We start from the raw sequence: 22,559 nt of genomic DNA, 5'->3' as shown, positions 1-22,559 counted from the left end.
ACACACACACACACACACACACTCACACACACACACACACACACACACACACACACACACACACACACAATCATGCACACACACACACACACACACACACACACACACACACACTGCAGAATGTTATATGTAAAATAAACATATAAAAAAGGTTCCTTCCCAGTTTTTATAGTTGTGAATGTGCTGTTCCCAGTAAATATAGTGAATATGTTTTTTGTGTGTGTGTGTTTGTGTGTGTGTGTTTGTGTTAGTTTGTGTGTGTGCGTGTGTGTGTGTGTGTGTGTGTGTGTGTGTGTGTGTGTGCGTGCCTGTGTGAACAGGCTTATGCATGCAGTGCTGTTTCACATTGGTCACAGAACCTCTCTCCCTTTCTCAGCCAATCCTCAGCTTCCTCTCAAAGCAATAAAGAAGCATGCTTTAAAAATGCCTGGAATTGCCATAAAGTGTGTGTCCTTTTGACTACACGTGTTTGTGCATGAAAGAGAAAGTAGGATGCGTTAAATGTGGGGGGTTTTTTCTGTGTTACTGTTAAGTTGTTTGGTCCCCTGTATTTTACCTAACCAGATCTATAAGTGATTCCCTTATATGTGAGATGTTAAAGGGGTTATGTAAGGTAAGATCTGTTCCTCTGGGCAGGATTTTACACACATCTTCTGTGACTGCTCACACCAGACATTATAAGGCTGTAGAGACTGGGTAGGTCTCTTGATTTCCTTTTAAGGCTTCTCCCTGTTGCATTTTTATTTCCTACTTTCATGTGTTTTTTGTGTGTGTGTGTCATTTTGGTTGAGCGTGACAGCCAAGTGAAACCCTTGAGAAAGGGGTCGTGACTGAAGCAGTGACCGGTTTCACGATACACCACGGTTAAATTATTATGCTATTCCTTTGTTTTTGTGTGGGTGTGTAGCAGGCAAAGTCAGCGATGCTACCAGTCCCTTTTCCTCAAGACAGACTGTCGAGCAAGTATTTCAAGGACAGGCTATCTTTATTGTTGATTCAAATTTTATATGGTTTTCACATGCTGACATACAAGAAAAATGTGTCAGAACGCTACACAAAAAATGAAAAAAAATGAATTTCAGAGATATTAGATAACAACAACATAGAATCTTTAAAATAATTCTTTAAAAAAAATCTTGCTTACTTAAATGAAGCTGGAAATAAGGATCAAGAACTGAAAGGTGGTTATTGCATATATCCAAGAGGGTGAAAAATGGGCACAGCCACTCATAATACCTAAGAAAATTGTCATTTAAAACATCTAATTCTGAATTTAACTTCAGGTTTCAAAGATAAAGTCTTCAGACAGTCAGTTAAACCACACAGTTTTATACCTTTAACATTTTTCAATAAACTGTGATATCTGTTGCTGATGGGATTTAACTGAGAATGTTCACCTGTCAGAAAGTTAGATTTTTATTTTCAAAATTTTACTTTTACTCTGGCAAATGGTAAATGGACTTTACTTGAATAGTGCTTTTTTAGTCTTTTTGACCACTCAAAGCGCTTTCACACTACATGTCACATTCACACATTCACACAAACATTCACACACTGGTGGCCGAGGCTACCGTACAAGGTGCCCCTTGCTAATCCATATATATGTACATACATTCCGATGACGCAGCATCGGGAGCAATTTGGGGTTCAGTATCTTGCCCAGGGATGCTTTTGCATGTTCCCTGGGAGACCTTCTGGTTAGAGAACGACCTGCTCTACCTCTCAGCCAACGCCCACACTGTATAACCTGCTTCCCAACTTTATTCCGTTTATGAAGGAATTCAAATAAATCAATGGAAATGCTATTTAAAAGGAAAAAAAGTAAAAAGTGACTAAGAGCTTTAATGCATGCAGTGAGTTTAGATGTTGTTTTGAGAGGTTAAAATTTGCTTGCTGTCTCTTCTCTTGTTGTTATGGAGGAAAACTTAGTGTCAACCCTGAACTGATATTAATTGTCTAACCTAAACATTGGCCTAAATTAGCACACAAAAGCACACTAAAGAAAAAAACCCACTGCACACACACACACAATCATACACAAACACAGGAAACACTGACAACGACTCCTTTAAACTTTGTGTGAGACACAAATCCATTTATGAGGGAGAGCTGGCCCCTGTCTGGAGGCGCCTCTGACAGCTCTTCTTTATCTTCTGAAAATTCTCTCTCCTCTCCATCTCTTTGCCCCTCTGTCTTTCTCTCTCTGTTTCCTAACAGCCAGACATTCAGAGTTAAGCCCAAACGGATCTGAAGATTTTTAACGGCACATTCCTCTACTTTAATTTGAATGTCTCCTTCCTTCCCCCTCCATTGCTTCAACTGTCCTCAGGCTGAGGGACAGTTAGTTCATCCACAAAAAGACCAGCATTGACACGTAGACTCACACACACACAATACAAATGTTTTAAAGAGTCATGCTGGTTCTGAATGATGGAAAAGAGAGGTAGGGAAGTACAACGTAGATGAGAAAGGAAAAAAAGGAGAAAACAGAAACAATAGTCTACTGGTAAAGGGAAGACAGATAACAAATTGGAGAGTAAAGAAAGACTGAGGTGTGGGAGGCAAGCCTCTTCATTTAAACCCTATTTATTTGAGAAAAGAAAACATCAGAAAAAGTTTTAGAATTAGGGTGGCAGTATGAGAGTTTGAAACAGTCATTGTCTTTGGACTCCTTTTCCTGACTCTCATCATTGTTGCCGAGCAGTTAGTGGATACATCTGAAAACACCAGTCTCACATTGACGTGTGGTCAGAGAATACATAAAATACTCACGCAAATTTGTCATACTAAACTTTTTCTTACAAGGGCTAATGGACTCCCAATCACACATGTTGTCGATTACACATTTGTTTTCTCAGATGGCTATAAAAATATGAATTTGTGATATGATTGAGGGTCTTAATGCAGAAACCCAAGAATGACCAGAAAATACCATCTTGATTACAAGATAGCATTCGTGAGCCGATGATTTTTTTTTCATATATACTTTTCTGGCATCAGAACACCAAAACTGAAAAAACAAGACAAAACAAAAAGGCCAATCATAAGATCAAGATTGAGTTGAAAGTGACAAAACAGACCTTTATTGCTAAGACAAACTAGAGTGCCTCAGCTGCTTGGTCAGTAAAAGGGAACAATCAATCCAATCACACTTCATTTTGACTGGTGGCTTATTTCACCGTTTGCCAGCTGGCATCAAATTGGCTTTTTCAAACTTGTCTGCATTATTGTGAGCATGGTCAGAAATAATGCACTCAAAATAATACCATTTAATGTTATCAAACACAAATTTGCACCTGGGAAATCATGAAAAAACAATACACTGGTACCCATATTTTGGGTTTTTTTGTACAAAAACACTTTCAGACAATAAACAACTTTTGAGATTCCCAGCTTGAAACTGTGCTGCACATAAAAACAAACACTATAGTTGGATTCTCTGATTCATCACTTTAATTTACAATAACAAAATAATGAGGAAAGCAAAAGGAATAATCTGCGATCTGGCAGAAGATACAGATGCATGTAATACAAAATCTAATACAAGACCTTTTTTTCAATGATTATTTCATTGTGATATTGTTTGCTCATTTTCGTGTGTAATTATTTTTGTCTGGACTCTATTAGGACGCAACATGTATGCCTTCAGTTTAAATATGAAAAAGAATATCTGGGGAGGTAGTGCATCAGGGTCTATAATCCAGTCTTGGGCTGCCAAGTCATATGGATCTGTTTTGTTTATCGTGATTAGTTTGTCCAAATGCTGTCACATGGCATCGTGTTTAAAGTACACCAGCTTGACACATTTAAATGTTAAATGCATGCAAGCACAATGCAACCACCTTAGAGGGTTTGGACTCTCCCCACCATAGTTTCACAAAATAGGCGCACCAAAACAACATTTTGAAAAGGACCACAAAAAAAGTTCGAAACAGCTCTGACCTTTGTTGACTTGACAACAAAGTGTTCGTGTATTGAAACTGCAGCGGAAAAAGTCGTTTTTGTGCACTACTTGATGTGCTTTAGGAAAACATCCAATTGCACGCAAGAAAAAAAAAAGACAAAGCACATGCTAACAGAGCTTAATGCTGCTTATCACATAGCTCATATTTTCCTCTTGTGGTTTCCAGCGGGAGACACCACACACATGCACACAGCACTCAAGGCCATCAAACAGAGCAGCATCGGTGTGTGGTGCACTGAGTCAGGCGTCAGGTCACGTAGGGCCATAGCAGCAGAGCCAGGTTGGTAATGGCTTTGGTCTGGACCAGAATTGGTAATAGGATTGGTCTGGATCAGGACTGACAAATTTGTCAGCAGCTGTGCAGCTCCTGGTCTCAGCGAGCCCAGGATAAGCTCCAGAGACTGATACACAAACTCTTAATCTCTCTCTGGCCAAACCGACCATACATCAAAAAAAAAATTAGCAATCATGCACTTTGGCTTTTCCCTAAAATCTATTTATGGTCAAGGGTTTTCAATGGGGTAATGGTTAGATTTATAATTTTCATATAATAAACTGGTAGTTTGGTCAGTAAGGGACATTCTGTGCTTTTAATGTTTTCCAAAATGATCCAGTGGGACAAAATGAGTCGGATACAAGGAGTGAGATAAAGCACCTGAACATGTAAGGCTGCAAAAAAAAAAAAAGACAAGAAAGAGAATGAGTCTGAGTTTGTCTAAAAGATAAAATTACAAATACCCATTAAGAAAATAACACTATCCTCTTTGTGCTATTACGTTTTTTTCAATAGTATTTTATTGTCAATTTGACAGGTCTGTATTCAGCTCATTTTTAGAATTAAAAAAAGTGACCAGACATGGAAATGCTGTTAGAGTTTCCCAGTTGGCTGTGATCAGACCTCCACTCATAGCATGAAAACCCACATGCATGCATACACACACACGCAGACATATGGACGAGTTGCTGCCCCACTGCGTGACAACCCGTCTCTTAGCTCTGTAATAATCACAGAGTAGCAGTACAGTAAAAACACACGTGGTTTACACTACATTTCTCTCAGCATCCATATGTGTGCCCATGCAAGCACAGGCATAGCAACACACATGCACAGCCACAAGGACAAACACACACAGAGACACATACATAAACACATGCATACACACACAAAAACATCAGTGTGTGGGTTTCCACTTTGGGCATCAAACCACACTCTCTCAAGTTTTTGCCGTGGTTTTTCTTTCCTTCTCTCTCCTTTTTTCGAGTATTGCCAGGGACCTTGTTCCAAACCCATATGCTGATGTTTTTACAAGACTTAAGACACACATACACACACACACACACACACACACACACAGAGCACCCTGCACATGGAGAGCCCTGGTTGACCTACATGTTGGCCCAGGCAGGCAGCCAGGGTGGAGCTGATGGTGAACCTGGGCCAGCGCCATATGATTTTAACTGCTGCTTTCGCTGGACATTTACTGATGGAGACACCAACACAAATATGTTACATGACAGTACTGTAATCCAACGTCGGGAACAGTTTTATGGTTTTTGATCAAATGTGTGTAATTAAGGTTAAGTGTGTGTTTATATGCATGTGTGTGTGTCAGTTTCAGGCCAGGGATCTAAATGAAAAAAAATCTTCCATAAAGCCATGCATATCTCAGATACATTCACAGCATACTGAGGAGCACCTGATAAGAAGTAATGGGATTACAAATATTACATTATAAAAGACAATGACATTGCACACATTTCTGAAAAAAAGCGACTTTAGGGGTTATAAGCATTAAAGTCGTTTTGAAAAAACTAAAATCTTTTGATTGAGAAACTTCATAACTTCTGTTATTTAAAGGTTTAGTGTATAGGATGTTGGGGCATCTACTGGCAGAAATGAAATATAAATAAGTATGTTTTCTTTTGTTTATAATCACCTGAAAATAACAATGTTTGTGATTTTCTTACCTTTAAATGGGCCATTTATATCTACATAGAGAGCAGGTCCTCGCCCATGGAGTATGACCACCATGTTTCTCTGCGGGTAATTTGCCTCCTGGTAAAAACCCTCTGAATGTCTGGATCTTAAGTTGTCTGAGAAAAAAAAGTGAGCACACATTAGCAGATCCTGAGCTACCAGCCTGTCTCCAATGAGCCAAACAGTGTTGGAGAAACACTGATTTGTAACTTTAAAGACTTTACTAAGTGTTTCTATCAGTTTAAATCCCCTGGTCTGTTTGTTTTGGAGAGGAAGAGTTCTCGGCAGATACTTCGGCTCACAGTAAAAACCTATCAGCAGTCCTCATCCGATCTGCAATCCTCATCAGCAGATGCCACTAAATCCCCTTGAATCATACACATTGCTCCTTTAATTTCTGATAATATTGACAGAAGCTGATGTGAATGTCACATTTATTTTCTATAGAACCCTGAATCAAAGTTGCCAACAAGTACAGATAAAAGTCAAATAGACTGTACACATGAATCTGAGAAAGCTAATGGTGACTCCTCACAGTTTCAGGCAGATGTGATGGAATATTTAAGCTCTTTTTAGAACTTTCAAAAGATGTTGCACCTCACAGACGTTTGTACACACAGTTTCCATGTTCTCTTCGGAAAGCAGGCCACAAGCACCAAACTGTGAGAGGGGAAACAGCACACGCTCACACATGCACTTACACACATGTTTGTGCACACACCTGTACACACACACGCTCTTGCCCACTCATATGCACACATCCAGGGCCTGGGCTTTCCTACCACAGAAATTCTGATGTCTAATGTGGAGCCACTAGACCACATTCCCCACCTTACAGACAGTGCTGCTGCACTGTAACCTTCAGACTGTGCACACGGCACATACCATGGCTTTTACATGCATATTAAGCGATATTCAAGTGGTAAAGGCATGCATTAACAGCAACTACCACATTTGAGTACACCCAGACACGTGCACAAGAGACATAAAAACAAAGCGTGTTTGTGAAGTTCAAAACCCCACACCTTACACACATATAATCTTTTTCTCATGCAGGCACTAAAGCACAAACACACATACATGCACAAGCCCGTGCAAAAACACACACATGACATTACGTATGTTTAAACAACCGTTTCCTGGTGCACTGTGCTTGGCTGCTCGGGGTCTGGCTGGAGCCTCTGGGTGATTTGTCAGTTCGAGCCATGCAGGCTGGGAACCCCTCAAAGTTTGCTTTGAGTTCCAGAGGGACACGCTCCGGACCCCTGAATTCCTGGCCTTGGTATGCACTCTGCTTCACCCTCTGGACCCTCACCCCCGAAATGAATGACACACACACATGCAGAGAGAAGGTGTACATTTTCAAATAGCAGACACACTTACACATTGTTTCAGGCATTTTCCAATTCCTTTTAACCCCTGAACCGCAAATGAGTGGATGACAGGTTTATCTTAAAAACCAAGACCAGGTAGATAAGTCAAAGACAAAATGACAATGTGAAAGTACAGATTTAATTATTCCTTTACGTTTGCATGAATGTTTGGAAAACATGGTGACATACTATGCTCAAGATATGGTTTAAGTCAGGTCAACCACTGAGATAGCGGAAAAACTGGGATCATCCTTGAATTGAATTATTTTATCCACACCTTTAAAAATAATATTTCTTTCAAAATGAGCCACTTTATTTTGCTAAAGATGTTTACATGAGGAATTTACAAAGTAATGTATTCAGCCAGTTTGTTCATAATATGACAAACATTTATCATAATGCAGTATGTTTGACAAACACTATAGTAAATCAGACTTCATACAGATTAAGGCAAGTGGGATTTAAGACATTTCAGGACCTTTTCAAAGCAAAGCAAGTTCAATTTAACAATAACCCGAACTGAAGAAAAAAACATGAACAGACTCACAAATACATAAAGTGGGGGGATTTTTGCCTAAATATTTGACGTAAAATAATAATAAAAGATAAATAAAAAGATAAATTAATTCAATGCCCTTTTAGACTTTTCAAAGACCCCACGGAAACCCTTGCACGACTCCCACGGCTATTTGACTCAATTTCCCAGCAGGCACTGCTACGATGACGCGATAGGGTGGTGCGACTGTCAGCCAATCATCTTCTTCCATACACGGAACTCCGGGAAAAGAGGGAAGTTCAGTTTGTTTGCTTCGCGGGACGAAAGCTTGTTTTCTTGTCTCGAGACATACATAATAAATGAATATAGCTGACTTTTACTCCGGGCAGATTTCAGTTTGATGGCTGCAAGTCTTTATTACACGTAAGTCCCCACTTCCGTAGCGAACGTTTACACGACTGTAAAATGAGTAACTGGCTAACAGCTAACAGCTGAAGTAACGGTTGCAAAGTCGGAGGAAAAGCAGTTAGCTTGCGTTGTATTCATGGAGTCGTAACTTAACTCCGAACCGTCTGACACGAAGCAGTAGTACTTTTGTATCCTTAAATTGAACTGGCATAGCTTTTCAGCATGTAGCTGCGGTAGGGTGGATGAAATACTGGCATCCTGTGGTTAGGCGAAGCTGTTGCACCCCGCGTTTTACTCAGGTTAAGTTGATGTGCAGGTGAAACTGCCAGATAAAAAATAAGCATGAAACTATTTTACGGCAGATTTTTTGTTTGACTTGGCATAGTAGGAAAAGCACAGGTGTATTTCTCGACATTAATGATGGCTGTGTCCCACATAGGGGACGTCTCACTGACATAGCTTGATGGGAAAATGAATGGACCCGAGCCATAGTTATCAGTTTCGCCTGTGCTTTTCCTACTATGACTCGTCCAAATGTCTGCTGTGGAAAAGGTCTGTTAGCTTTCTGTCTTTTAGATAAAAACGTCCCTGTAGGGCTGAAACAGTAAACTTTGGTAATTAATTTCCCAGTCGCCAGTATAAAGGGTGAGCATTATATGTTTCTTCAAACCGCGAATATGTTACATTTGGCTTCATACATATCGTACAACATGTCTACAGTGACCTAGTTCAGTTTGCATATATTTGAGCTTAGTTTTCTTTAGGAGGAGGAGGAGGAGGAATGGATGGTGGACACTGTGTCACCGGCTACCAAGCACTGTCCAAACCAGATATTTTAAGCCATGTGTTTTTTGTGTCTAAACCTAAACACATGTTGACCACAGCATTGTCACAACATAAAATAGTTTCAATGTATCAGCTGTATCTGAAATGTACAAATGTAACATATCCGTGGTTTGTAAAAACAATTTGTTCTGGCTATTGGGTTTACCTTCTTGGGCTTTGAGAAGATGGGATGATTGGTCTAAAATGGCTAGCCGTTAAAAGAAGTACTTGATAGACAAAAACGTATCTGAAATAAAAGCCGGCAGCCACTGCGGAGAGGGCATTGCCTCTGTATATGGGGCGCCCGCTCTACCCACTGAGCCACCACGTGCCCCTCTCATTCCTTGTTTAGATGAATCACTAATGAAAAATAACCATTCTTTGCAATGTCAGTAATCAGCATTTGAAATGTGCAGCTTTATAGTTGAATAAAACTTCCTTTTATGACTATAATTGAGACAACCCTTACATTACTCTCATTCAATCCAGGTGTTCTTAAATATAACATACTGAAGCACACACAGAAGTAAATTTGTAGAGAGTGATGTTTAACTGAGTTGATTATAATGAAATAATGTCAACAATCTTGTAATTGGAACAGCAAATTCACCCTTACCCAAAGTCCACAAGCTAAGTTTAACAAATCTTCAAAGATAATATTTGACCAGTCACATCTCGTTCCTGCTCCAGAATGTGTTCAGCCAACACCAGAGCTGCTGTCGAGTGTGTTTATGTGCATGTACATATTTCTGCCCAAATGACAGATAGTTGCGCCAACAGAGTTGTGCAAGTACAGTGTATGTGACTGTGAATTCATGTAACTGTCTGTGTGTGATAGAGATTGTGGGTGACTGCCTGTTATTCATCGATTCAGCATGCAGTTCTTTTCCACCTCTGCTTTACTAAAACCTGAGCCCCCAGCACAAGTCAACAAGAAGCGTTTGTTCCTAATTTGGTTGGACTTTTTTTTTCTCCCCCAAAATGAGTATTTATATATTCACATCAGCGAGCCATAGGGGCTTTCCAGCAGAGATGATGGCAAGACATTAAACAAATCGTGTGTAACGAGGTGATCATAAAACACAACCCTGTGGTGTCTCACACAGACCTGTCATTATTGCAAAAAAACAACTAACACACACTATTCTCAGGCTATATACAGACACGAAACACATCCTCACACACATCCTTGTGATCTGCCCCCCCACGTTTTTTCTCTCCATCATCATAAAAGGTGAAGAATGTGCTGTTTATTTCTCAGTAGGCCTTAGTGTGTGTGTGTGTGTGTGTGTGTGTGTGTGAGTGAGTGAGTGTGTGTGTGTGTGTGAGAGAGAGAGAGACAGACAGAGAGAGAGGATGCTTGATCGCCTGGAGCTTTAAAGTTCCATCGTTAGATTGTGGTAATAGGAGCTCACCACCATATTAACACAATATGCCTGAATTCATTTTCCACATATTTTTACTTCCAATTATTATTGTATTATCCACTTCTGCTCAAGTAGAAATTGGGGGATAATGCATCAGGCCACACATGCACATTATAAAATGTTTTTGGCAGATGCGCAAAAACATTCAGTGCGGAAATGTGTTATTGTACAGGGCTATTGCATAGGCTGTGTTTTTAAAAATATAAGCTCCTGTCTGTAATTTTTGAAATTATTCACACATAATGTAAATGGAAATGTGTGATTTAAGTTTTGTATTTTTATTTATATTAACAATTCTCCTCATGTTTTTATTTAAGGTTAAAATTTTACTTGTGGAATTTTTTTTACGTAAACAACATTGCAGTTCACATAAAAATTCCACAAAGTAGTACACAGATTTTTTTTTAATGCAGTGGTATTGGATTGGTACTCTTTATTAGCACCTAAGCAAGCTGAAGTATTGGAATTGGTATTGGGAAGAAACAAATGGTATGGGAACATCTTTAAAGGCACTTTTAGTGGAGAGGGTCTTTGAGGTGAGTTGGATATAAAACACTTTGAAAAGCCTAGAATTTCCTTAAAACATCTATATTACTATTACTATTCTATTCATTGAAATTTCATTTGAAGTCAAGATCGCAATGTAACAAGGGCGACCATGCATTCATACACACACAACAAAAACACCTCCCTATTAAGACTGGTTCATGAGTTATTAAACAGGATGTGGCAAAATGGTTTGTGTATGCCTACCTGTGTGTGTGTGTGTGTGTGTGTGTGTGTGTGTGTGTGTGTGTGTGTGTGTGTGTGTGAGAGAGTGTGAGTGTGAGAGAAGTTTGGCCATGTGACATGAATCTGAACCTTAGCCAACTGGCATGAACACAAAAGCACACCTTCACACACAAACACTTGACCTTCATTTCAAATTTCAACCTCCTAGGGCCAAAACTGTGGCTGCCAAAGGGAGGCGGAATTTTTGGGATTGACCAGCCTATAGAGCAAGCTGTAGAGCTGCTGGTCGCAGCTACAAATGTTAACATTGTGCAGCCCCACAAAGTAATGATGTCTAAGGTCAGATGATTATTTATTTATTTTGTGTGTGTGTTTTCCTTGGTCCTCATGACGGTCTTGTTCTTTGTCTCGCTTAGGATCTCACTCAAGTTGTAAATACATTCACCTGGACAAGGAGCAAATGTCTCAGTCACAGCCACTGATCCAGCTCCAACAAACAACAGAGCCTCTGCTGAACGTCCAGGAGATGCAATTTTGGCTGGACAAAGCAGTGGCTTGGGGCCAGGCCAACAGCCCAGACACTCAGAAAGACACCTGCCTGCTGTTGAGCAGACTGAGGGATTTCCTGCAGCAACTCCTCACACATATCAACAACATGGTGAGCAGATGTAGTAAAAAGCTGAGCATGTGGCTTGACATATTTTCTTTTGTAGACTTTGTCACAATGCAAGGGAAGCCCTGAGATTTATATACATGACAGAACTGGATATACACTTTATTTCCCAGATGCCTGTTAAGTCCAATAAAATGGCCAGTACCCACTAAGAGGCCAGTTTTACAGTCTTGACACACCTTACCTAATGAAATAAATTAGATCAGCTAATCAGTCAGGCCAAACAGCCGCCTGAGGTTAATTCAAACACCAGCACGTCTAACACACACACACAAGCATACATACACATATGCACATGCTCACTCTCCTCCCAAGCCAGGGCTTGAACAGTAAGTCCAGCGTTGGTAGGGTCCTGTGAACAGAGGCTGCTCTGTGCTGTGCAGAGGCTGTGTATGTCTGGCTGGCAGTGCTGCAGTGTTGAGTTAGTCAGGTAATAGCCGCATTGGGACCTCCAGCGCTAACCTAATGTATCCCCATATCAGGTCCAGCAAATGTGGGAAGGGGGCAGAGGACAGGAGGGGTGCAGGACTGTGAGATTTCAGTGTTACTGCGGCCTTGGCTCCTCTGTCTAGCTCTTGCCCCATAGCAATATCTGTCCTTCTGCTTTTTACAACCAAATTTCTCTCCCACATAATATACTCTTTTTCTCACGTAGGAAACCTTTTTCATGTTAGTCTTACAGTCATGGTGCTCTTGCAGGTTTTCATTTCTGATTCTCTACAGTCCATATGTTTTACTCTAACACTCTGGTGATGGTTAGCATCAGTCTTTTGTGTCTCTGTCTGTCTTACTTTCTACTTCCTCTCCATTTCGGCAACCAGCCATATATTTTTTATAGATCAGGCACTATTATTTTTATCTGTCTGTCTCCTTTTCCGTTCGCATTATTCAGGGTATACGTCATGCCGAGGTGGCAGCATGTGTAGGATGATCGAGTGGATACAAAGAAAGAAAAAATAATGGTATAGCTTAATTGGGCCGAAATCCTTTTTACTGGCAGTGGGCTCATAAAAGACCAGCTGAAGATAGCCTGCTTCTTGGCAGCATTTTGCATCCTTTGATGACTTAACTGTCCCGTGGCGTATGCCTAAGATGAGAAATACTTCTAGTTACTATTAATTTCCAGTTTAACACTTGATTAGAAAAGTGGAAGAAGTTTCCTATCTCAATGTTGAACTTTTTTAAAGATTAGTCTGATATTTTTTTGGGAAATGTGCTTATTTGCTTTGTTGCTGGGGGTTTTTATAGATACCATTCTAGTATTTCTATGTTCACTATAAAGCTGGGGCCAGCAGCCACTTTGATTCGCTTAGTGTAAAGGCCTGAAAAAGAGGTTTTCAACTAGCCTGGCTCTGTTCAAAGGTAACTAAATTCACCTAGCACCTCTACAGCACAATAATGAACATTATATGATGATCAATCTGTACAAAACAAAACCAATGTGTAAATGGCTGTCATTATGTTAGGTGCGGTTATTTGGCAGCCTATTTCCTAGCCCGCACAGTAACTTAATTTCTCCTGTGTCCAGCCAAGACATGCCCATAAAATAGACAAAATAGACATTTTTACTTTTCTGTTTTTGTAAGGATTAAACAAGTGAGATATAAATTTGTCAGATGTACAGAGTTCCCACAGTCATGAAAAACCTTGAATAGTCACAGAATTTTACAATCTCATTTTCCAGACCTGGAAAAGTCATGGGATTAATAAAAGTCATTGAAAATTTTGGAAAAGTCAGGAAAAAAAGTGGAATTTTGTTTTGAATAATGAAATTTGAGTAATGAAAGTGTTGCAGTGGATAGCTTTCACATAATGTAACATAATGGCAATTCGTTTTTAAGCTGTCAATGCCACGTAACTTTTATATGTGTGAATGTGAGATAAGTTTTGATTATCATCATGTATATTTCTTCATTTTTCTCAGCGTTCTGTTTCCTGCATGTATTCCAGCTATCTTAAATTATGTCTGATTAGATTTTAAACCGTTTTTTGAAAAACACTGGGCAACTACAAAAAAATAAAAAAATATAATGGATCCTTTAAAAGTCATAAAAAGTACCCTGGATGTAGAGGCGCTGGTAGGTGTATTTGGTTATCCTTTGACAGAGCAAGGCTAGTTGCTAGTTTTTTGGCTTCAGCTTCATATTGAACAGAGACATATAAATGTGTTACCCATCTTCTCATTTTACTTCAGACAGTAAAGCAGATAAGCATGTTTCCCAAAATAATGTTGTCAGGATGTAGAATTTCTACCTTTGATACAATACCTAAAAAATATTGATATTCCATACCATTTTCAATACCACGGGAACATTTGACAAGGAGGACATAACATTTTACATTTGTCAATGACGAATAAATATAACAAGGCAATGACAACAACTTTCCTGTGGCCCAAAGAAAGATGAATGTAGGGTTTGGGAAATTTTACAACACACTCTAGTGTATTTGTGTGCTCACCATAGTAACTTTGCCATTTAATGTTAGGGCTACTCTGATTGTGGTTCAGTGATGTCAGGACCAGAAGTGTTTCCTCACTGTTCTCTTCATGGTTGTCTATAAATTTGTCCCGTTGCCTCCCTGGCTCGCACATAATCAGTCACTTCTGTCTCAGGCGTCTATCCCTAATCAAGACAAGATACACAGTCTCAAAGCCCATTTATAACTAAGGACAATGTTGACAAGAATTTGATGGTGATTTGGCCCTGATAGTGAGTGATAATTACTTTCTGTTGCCATTGTTTATTTTTCTAGGCATTCCTGTAGTCACAAAGCATTATTAAAGTTCTTATTGTAAATCAGCATTCCTCTTTAGTTACATCACCATCACACAAATGCACATGTATACTCACACACACTGTTGTTTACCATGTGTTGTTGGGCTGATAGGAAGGCTGAGTGTGAGGGCTGTAGTCCAGGCAACATTGTTGGTGTTGTGGGGCATTTAGAGATACCATACATGGCTTATTGGCACTCTGCTTCCCATTAATGATGATGTCATCCACTTCAGTGAGTCAAGTTAATCCCCTTGTCTGTCTGATGCTGTTTTGAAAATATAGGCTTAAAGTTACATTTATGTCTTCCTTTTATCCAGTGTGTTTCCATGTTTGCATCTCCTTGTTTGTTTAGAGCTCTCTGATTATTCCTGATGAAAGGTGCATGAAGCAAGATTTTTTTTTGTATACTTATTTTCTTCTCTGAAACTCTTTTTTCTTCCCTATCCCAGGCCCTCTTTTTTCTAACCCATAAATACTTCCTCCATATTCACATACATATATACAAAATATTGCGAATATTGATGATGAGATTAATGATCCTTTGTATATTTACTTACCACGTTACCTTGCATTTGTTAAGAAAACTTCGTTTTTCTCAGCATGTTGAGCACCTCAGCAACTAAATGCAAGAGCAGAGTTCAAACACATGCTTGCCCATGTACACTATATATGCGGAAGTGTTTTAAATAGTAAGGTTGTAGCAAAATTGCATGTGTTTGGGGAGTACTGAGCATATGATTTGATAAATGAGACTTGGATTATACTGCACATGTTGTAAATGAATGTTTTGATATATTTTTGCTGTTGTTAAATGTGGCATTTTCTCAGTTTTTAGTAAATTATATTAAAATGGTCATTTTGTGGGTGAAATAGTCATTTTAAAGTCAGTATATTTTCCTCAAAACCCTATATAGTAGTAGTAGCATTTTCGTTGAGTCATCACAGACAACACAGCAAAGATATTTACAATATACACTCTAATGTACAATTAGTATATACATTTTTGCTAACAACATAAAGTAAATATATGGTGATAATGACTGAAAGGTATAGGCAGAAGCACAATGCTTATATATTATATTTGCCTACCCAACATAAAATCCTGAATTAAGTTAAGCTACCCACCAGAAAATGATAATTAAACAGAAAAGAAAAAAAACAAACAAAAAAAGAAAACCTATTTCAATGTGTTCAACTCTCAAAAATTGCCTTATAAGCCATTTGTTTAAAAATCAATAGTGAGGTAGCTAAGTCGGCATAATTCCAAAATTTAACCCCAACAACAGAAATACATAATATATAATAATATCTCCTTTTAATCCCTTTTTTAGCGTTTGGAAAGGTAAACCTACAGACATCTCTTAAACCATATCTGCACTCCTGACTTGAAGAATCTTTGTACCGGATCGGGCAGTGACTTCAATCAAATCATTGAGATTAAAGATATGTGACTTCATAAACAATGGGTTTGTGTGATCATAATAACCAGCCTTATGGATGAAACGTATAGCTTGTTTTTGTAACTAATTCTACACAGTACAACATATATGGAATTATAAGTGAGAAGTAAATAATATACAAGGATCTGTGATTTAATTTATCCTTAGCCTTGTATGGAATTGCTATGGATTTTGATATTTTACTTTTTATATACTCAATATGTTGTCTCCATGTTCATAATCTATCGCTACCCTGAGGAATTTAGTCTCAAAAACTTTCAATTTTATCATCACAGATCTTTAATTCAATATCCCCATCTATTTCTTTTCTCTTTCCAAAAATCCAAAATTTAGTTTTCTGTATATTGAGAGACAGTTTGTTCACATCAAACCAACATTTTAAAATCTCAAGTTCCCTTTCTATAGTGAACAAATAATGAAATGTTTTGAAACCCATGAAAAAACCAAGAGGTGATATTTTAAATCAGTGTCCATGTTTTTCCCACATTGTAGGATCATGTTAGGTCATGATCACCCAACACCATAAACTTCGCTGTGTGTACATGGCGGTAAAGTAAGCCAAATCATCTCTGGTTGAGCTACAGCACACTGCTTCAATTACAACTGGCTTATGTGATTTTTTTGTGGACTCCCTCTGCATCAAAGCTGTTTTTGACAGTTTAATTAGCTCATAGGTGAAATGCACGATATAGTCTGTTGATACAGGATGAATAAGTAATACTGTAAATGCACGTTGATATGATTCATGCACATGTGTGAAGACGTGCTTGTAAATTTATGTAATACGTCACCTCTTTCATCTGCACTCTGCACTGTGGGTCCCACTGCAGTCATCATATTGTAAAAATAATATCTTTAAACCAGAAAATCCCCCAAATGTATTAAACCCCAAAAAGTAATAAGATTGAACAAAAACAGTGTTGTACACCTTTTTTTTTTTTTTATTTTTACAATGTTCTCCTGAATCAAAAAGGCATTTTCTCAGTTTCCAGTTGGACTTAAACATTTGCGTGTTCTGCCTGAGAGAAGCACAATTAATGTCAAGGAATTTTCTGACAGATTTGCTATGTCTTGTCATTTTAAACTAGCAACAACATATTAGTTGTTTCTGATTCTACAGAACAACCAAGGGACCTTAGATGATCACCTTCTGTTTGGCTCTGGTTTTAAAAAAATAGTGTGTGATCAGCTCCTGTCTTGTTTTTCACATTGACTTGGACATTGCTTGTGCCATTTACAGTCACACTCTTGTTTTCCATGCGTTTCAGCAAGCTGTAGTGACATGTAATTTTAGTTTTTACAAACCAAGTGAAGGTCTCCTGGGAAAATTGAATATTTTCAAAATTAAAATCTATAAAAAGTCAGAATTAAAGGCCATTGAAGGTCTTAAATACAGTGTTTTCCCTAGCTGAAACCCTCTGGATGTTTTAATTGGCTGTGAGGTGAAATAAATCACATGGGCTGTTGTTTGAGCTGGATAAACAGTCACAGACACACACATACTTAAACTGTTATAGGTATAGCACCCTAGACCAGAGACCTGTTCTGCACTTTGCTTCTTTGTATGGTCGACATGACCAAAAAACAGAAAAACAAGGTGATGCATGAGTCATGTACTGTGCACCTGTGCCTGCCACACCCAGCCATGAAGCAGACTTATGATCTTTTGTGTTGGGGCACAAGGTTGTTGGGTTAAAAGGATCAAACAAAAGAGGATGAAACAGGTGAGAAGGTGTAAACATGTTTAATCCAGTGAAACGATAAAAGAGCTTTTATTTTTTGGATTGGTTCCAATTCGGTCATGTTTGAGTCTTGACTATGTGCCAGATGGAATTAAACAAACATAATACTGTATGTGCCTTCAACTCAGAAAACTAACCCACTTATATGATCTGTCTAAGCTAGGCAGCTCGAAGGTGTAAGATTATTCAAAATGAAAAACATATAGATGTTCTCCTTTTTGTGTGTGTGTGTGTGTGTGTGTGTGTGTGTGTGTGTGTGTGTGTGTCTGTGTCTGTGTCTGTGTGTGTGTGTGTCTGTGTCTGTGTCTGTCCCTTAGAGCTCCACAACAGAGACCCTTAAGACGCTGCCCCTCCTCGGACAGTTTCTTGGCCGACTCTGCTGGAACCCTTATGTCACCGCTGATGGTGAGTGCACCTTTGGAAAAACTTTAACACAAACTGTTGTGTGGAGGGATCAGGTCCAGACTAATGATAGCCTCTTTAAAAGAATGACTCAATTTGATGCTTATAATCGGTTATAAGAGTGTTCTGCTAGACAAGAAATAGTCCATCAAGACTGATGAACAAGCCTGTTGTGATTTTTTTGTGTCTTGTTGTCTGCAGCTACAGGCAGAAAGCTGCTGTTACAGTGTCTGTGGGGACTGTACTCAGAGCATCCAGGGAATGCTGTGGAAAGAAAAGCCAACCTGTGGATACGGGTATGGATTGGACTTTCTCTGTTTATAGGGGACTAAGACTGATGTCAGTTAGATATACTTTGATTATTGACCATTTCTAAATATATAAATAAGGCATAGGTTTAAGAAAAATGATCTGTGGTTGCTTTTACATGCCATTTTCAGTCTCTTTATTATTCACTTTATCTTTCCATGTGCACTAACTGGGTGTTTTATAAAATAAATTTTTTTGCATCTCAGGAATTATTGTTAAATTCAGGATCAAGGAGGATCAAGGTAGAGAAAGTGCTTTAGAATCCAGATTTCGGTTTGGGTTGATGCGTCAGTCATTAACTGCAACATCCCTGCTGTTTGTGGTTGGTGTCATGTCAGTCCCTATCTCTTTACCCTAATTTCCTGTAATCTCTTTACTGTAATCTCTCGAATAAAAGCACAAGATTCCCATAAAAACAATTGTCAAAGAAAGAAGGAATAGGGCTGGGCATCATTTAAAATATTTTTTGACACCAGTCCCAATAGATTACCCAGTCTTTGTAAGTGATATAGTTTATGTCACCCCAGCTAAGACAGTCTGATAAATTAAAAAAAGTGCATCACTTTACTATAATGCAGCCTTTAAAAACAGTAAAAGGCAACACTTACCATATCTAACATGTAAGATAATATCCAGCCAAATATCACAGCATTAATGTCATCAATATATTGCCCAAACCCTACTTGTTTGTATCATAACTGTCTCGTGATTATTTCTCACAATGAAAGCTAACTCACTAAGCCTAGTTTGCCTAATATAGAAACATAGTCAGTCATGATGCTACATAAAGTCATTGGTAAAATGCACCCACCTAGTGGGGAGATTAAATATATAATCATAGCTGAGGGAAGCTGTAATAAGCAGAGCGAAAATTCAGAAGTAATTAAAATATTTACGGTTCAGCTCCTTCATAATATTATTTATCTCCTGCTGTATATTCCTATCGTCAGCTGTATGCCTTTTCTCAGTATTTTCTGCTCTGATCTGTTTGCTGTTTAACCTAATTAGTTTAGGACAGATCAGACATACAGATTGATGATCATCCTTTCAACAATTACTCCAACAAACTAAAAAGAATCTGTCTTTAACTGCCTTTGGGCTGCTGAAGAGATTTTCTGTCTAATTTACTTTTAATAGGAGTTCTCTCGCCAGCCCTCTATGTCTCGTCTCCAATGGGACATGGATGATGAATGGGGTAGATTGGGTCTATGTTAGTCTAAGCCTTTTGTGCCCAAAACTGTAAAACATATTTTGAAAGCAAATTAAAATTGACTGTTTCACTGCCTCTTGTCACTGGAGAAGGATCAGCCTCCATATTATGGTTAGTTGATCTTGCTCACTGTGTTTTCAAGGCACACACACACAAAGGAGGGAACGGGAACAGAGGGAAGAAAAGATTCTGCAATTTTCAACTTTGAGAGGGTTCACACAGATGGCTTATGATAAACAATGTGGAACCTTCACATTTTTGCCAGATTAACTGTGTGTTTGTATTCTTTTGATTAATTTCTCATCTAATAAAACAGCTTGCTAATTAAAACAGTGCCTTGAAAGTAAACCTTGAATTTGCCAGATGGTCTTTGACCCATAAGAGGGGAAGCGGAGTGCATATGTGCTTGGTTGTGTTTGTGTCTACACTATGTTTGTGTTTTTGTATGGGCATGTGACTGTATATATGCATGTGCGTGTGAATTGGGCATTAACAGTAGCAAGGTTTGGTGAGAAGATAAGTATGCTAAGATTGTGAACGGTGCACATTACTTTATTAAACAGCAAGAAAATTCTGCTTTATACAAAATAACAGAGATAAACTATACTTACAGGCACAGTTCACCCCAAAATGAAGAATACACATTTTCCTCTTACCTTTAGTACTATCAGTCTAGTAGGGCTGTACAGATTTTACAAGTTGTTCACAACAGATATCTAACAAGTCAGGGGTGTTTTTTCCATATAAAGTTTTAAAGTTTTAACTAGGCTCAGCTGGACACTCAGTGTGACAGTGGCATTCACTTAATGAAGTAACAGTGCTAACAATGGGTTGTAAGTGGACAACAACATTTTTTTGCCAACACTAGATATCAAATAAAATCCAGAGACTGTATCTTATTAAGTTGCAGTGTGCTATAAATTCAACATTTCTAAGCAGAAGAGAGAAGATAATGTCTCAGAGCCTTACAGTGCAAAGTCTCTCTTCCTCACTAGCACAATGGACATTAAAACTGCTGCTCTACTTGAAGCACTCTTAGTCGACTGAGGGGTCACCGACTGATGATTTGAATTTCCGACTTTCAAAGGGCAGCCCCTACAGTCTAGTTTGCTTTAATGTGAGTTGCCATGTGTTGGAGATATCGGCCGTAGAGATGTCTGCATTCTCTCCAATATAATGTAACAAATGGTACTCAGGTTTTGGTGCTTTGAGCACCAAAAAGTACATTTGAAAAACATAACAGCAATGTCTCTTTCCAAAAATCATGACCTGGTTACTCAAATTTCTTTGTGTGTGATCAAATGTTTATTGAGATTTTCAAGAACTGGAGGGGATCATTACCATAACCAAAACGCATGCCATGATGTAGTCAACAAAGCACATTGTGGTGTAAAGATTGTCTGTGCGGTCCCTTCCCTTCCCCTCACCACCCCACCTTCAGATCCTTTACAGCATTGATTTAGGCACTGTACACAAATAAAAATATATAAAAATGATTAAATAAGACAAATAAAACCCCCCAAAAAACCCTACCCATTCCTCTAAATGCCCAACGCTGAATCCTAGAGATAAGGAAGGGACGATGCTAACCTGGTTACACAAGTTAATCCACAGACCTTGTTGTGAGCATTTCCGTGTAGGAACAATTTTCTTATGTATTCTACCTAATAGCGCAATACTACAAGCTCATCTAGCACTGCTATGCTACTTTATATTATAGCTAAGCTGAGGACGCCATTAAAGAGGACCTGTTATTCTCATGTTCATGTTCATACCTCTATGTAAGGTTTCTACAAGAACGTGTTTACATGCTTTGATGGTAAAAACACAAAAAAACTCTTTATTTTCATTATACTGTCTGTGCTTGAACACCCTCTGTTGGGAAAGGCTCCTTTCAGTGTCTGTCTCTTTCACCCCCCCACCCCCCCCCCCACCCAAGTCTATTTTGCCCTGATTTGCCTCTAAAGAGGTTTTTGCTCACATGACTTACTTGCATACGTTTACTTCCTTATTTGAAACTTTGGCCTCATTAACTATGAACAGACTTCACTGTAACACTATATATATACATAAAAGACAAAATATGGAAGAGCATAATAGGACCCTTACAATGTTGATGTTGGGTGCTTTGACCACCACAGGCCGAGTTTCATTTATATTGTCATTATATTTGAGAGAAGGCAGACATCTCCAAGCCTGACATCTCCAACATGCTGCAACTCACACTAGATTGATAAATGGCACTATAGGGAAGAGGAAAAATATTTGTTTTTTTAATTTTGGGGTGAAATGTATCTATAAAAGTTTGAAACAAGTGGTGTTAATCATCCTTGATTAACTTTTAAAAACAGTTTGGGTTTAAACTGTATTTTCAACATTGTGTAGAAGTAGTTAATTTAAGCTGAAGCTGTTGTGATACAGCAGCACTGACATTCAGAGTGAAAGGGTTCACTGGGTCCACTCATTCTAAAATTGCATGCAGGACACTACCGGATGAGAGTGTCCAAAGGGCACATGTAGAATCAACGTATAAGCATCTCTGCAGCTCCTACTCATTTTCCTTCTCTTGTCCAAAGAAGCTTCCACTCGCCACAAATGACAGGAATAGTGGGAAGCACAAAAAAACCTATTCACTACAGCTCATCCCGTCTGGGGGAGCAGGGCAGATGTATGGTTTTAGGCCAGAGATGGTCTGTCTCTGCGTCTCTCCCTGTGTCTGTGTTGTGTTGGACTGCCTGTCCTGGAATGCAGAATGCAGCCTGTTTTCTGTTAGCTCTGTCTGA

The 22,559-nt window shown here is 38.8% G+C and overlaps 1 protein-coding gene across 1 annotated transcript in view; it reads left to right on the top strand.

Moving 5' to 3' along the window:
* Nucleotides 1–8,110: 8,110 nt before the first annotated feature.
* The window catches only part of fancc (FA complementation group C), a 38,049-nt gene continuing 23,600 nt past the window's right edge, over nt 8,111–22,559 (top strand). Inside the window, exons 1-4 of the mRNA XM_042488278.1 lie at nt 8,111–8,234; nt 11,620–11,861; nt 18,173–18,260; nt 18,459–18,553. Of these exons, the coding sequence (XP_042344212.1) occupies nt 11,664–11,861; nt 18,173–18,260; nt 18,459–18,553 (381 nt within the window). The 5' untranslated portion in view covers nt 8,111–8,234; nt 11,620–11,663. The remainder of the gene's footprint in view (nt 8,235–11,619; nt 11,862–18,172; nt 18,261–18,458; nt 18,554–22,559) is intronic.

The sequence above is a fragment of the Plectropomus leopardus genome, chromosome 6, assembly GCF_008729295.1.
Source record: "Plectropomus leopardus isolate mb chromosome 6, YSFRI_Pleo_2.0, whole genome shotgun sequence".
In the NCBI taxonomy this organism is placed as follows: domain Eukaryota; kingdom Metazoa; phylum Chordata; class Actinopteri; order Perciformes; family Serranidae; genus Plectropomus; species Plectropomus leopardus.
The sequence above is the reverse complement of the archived record's forward strand: the minus strand, read 5'-3'. Positions and strand labels throughout refer to the sequence as shown.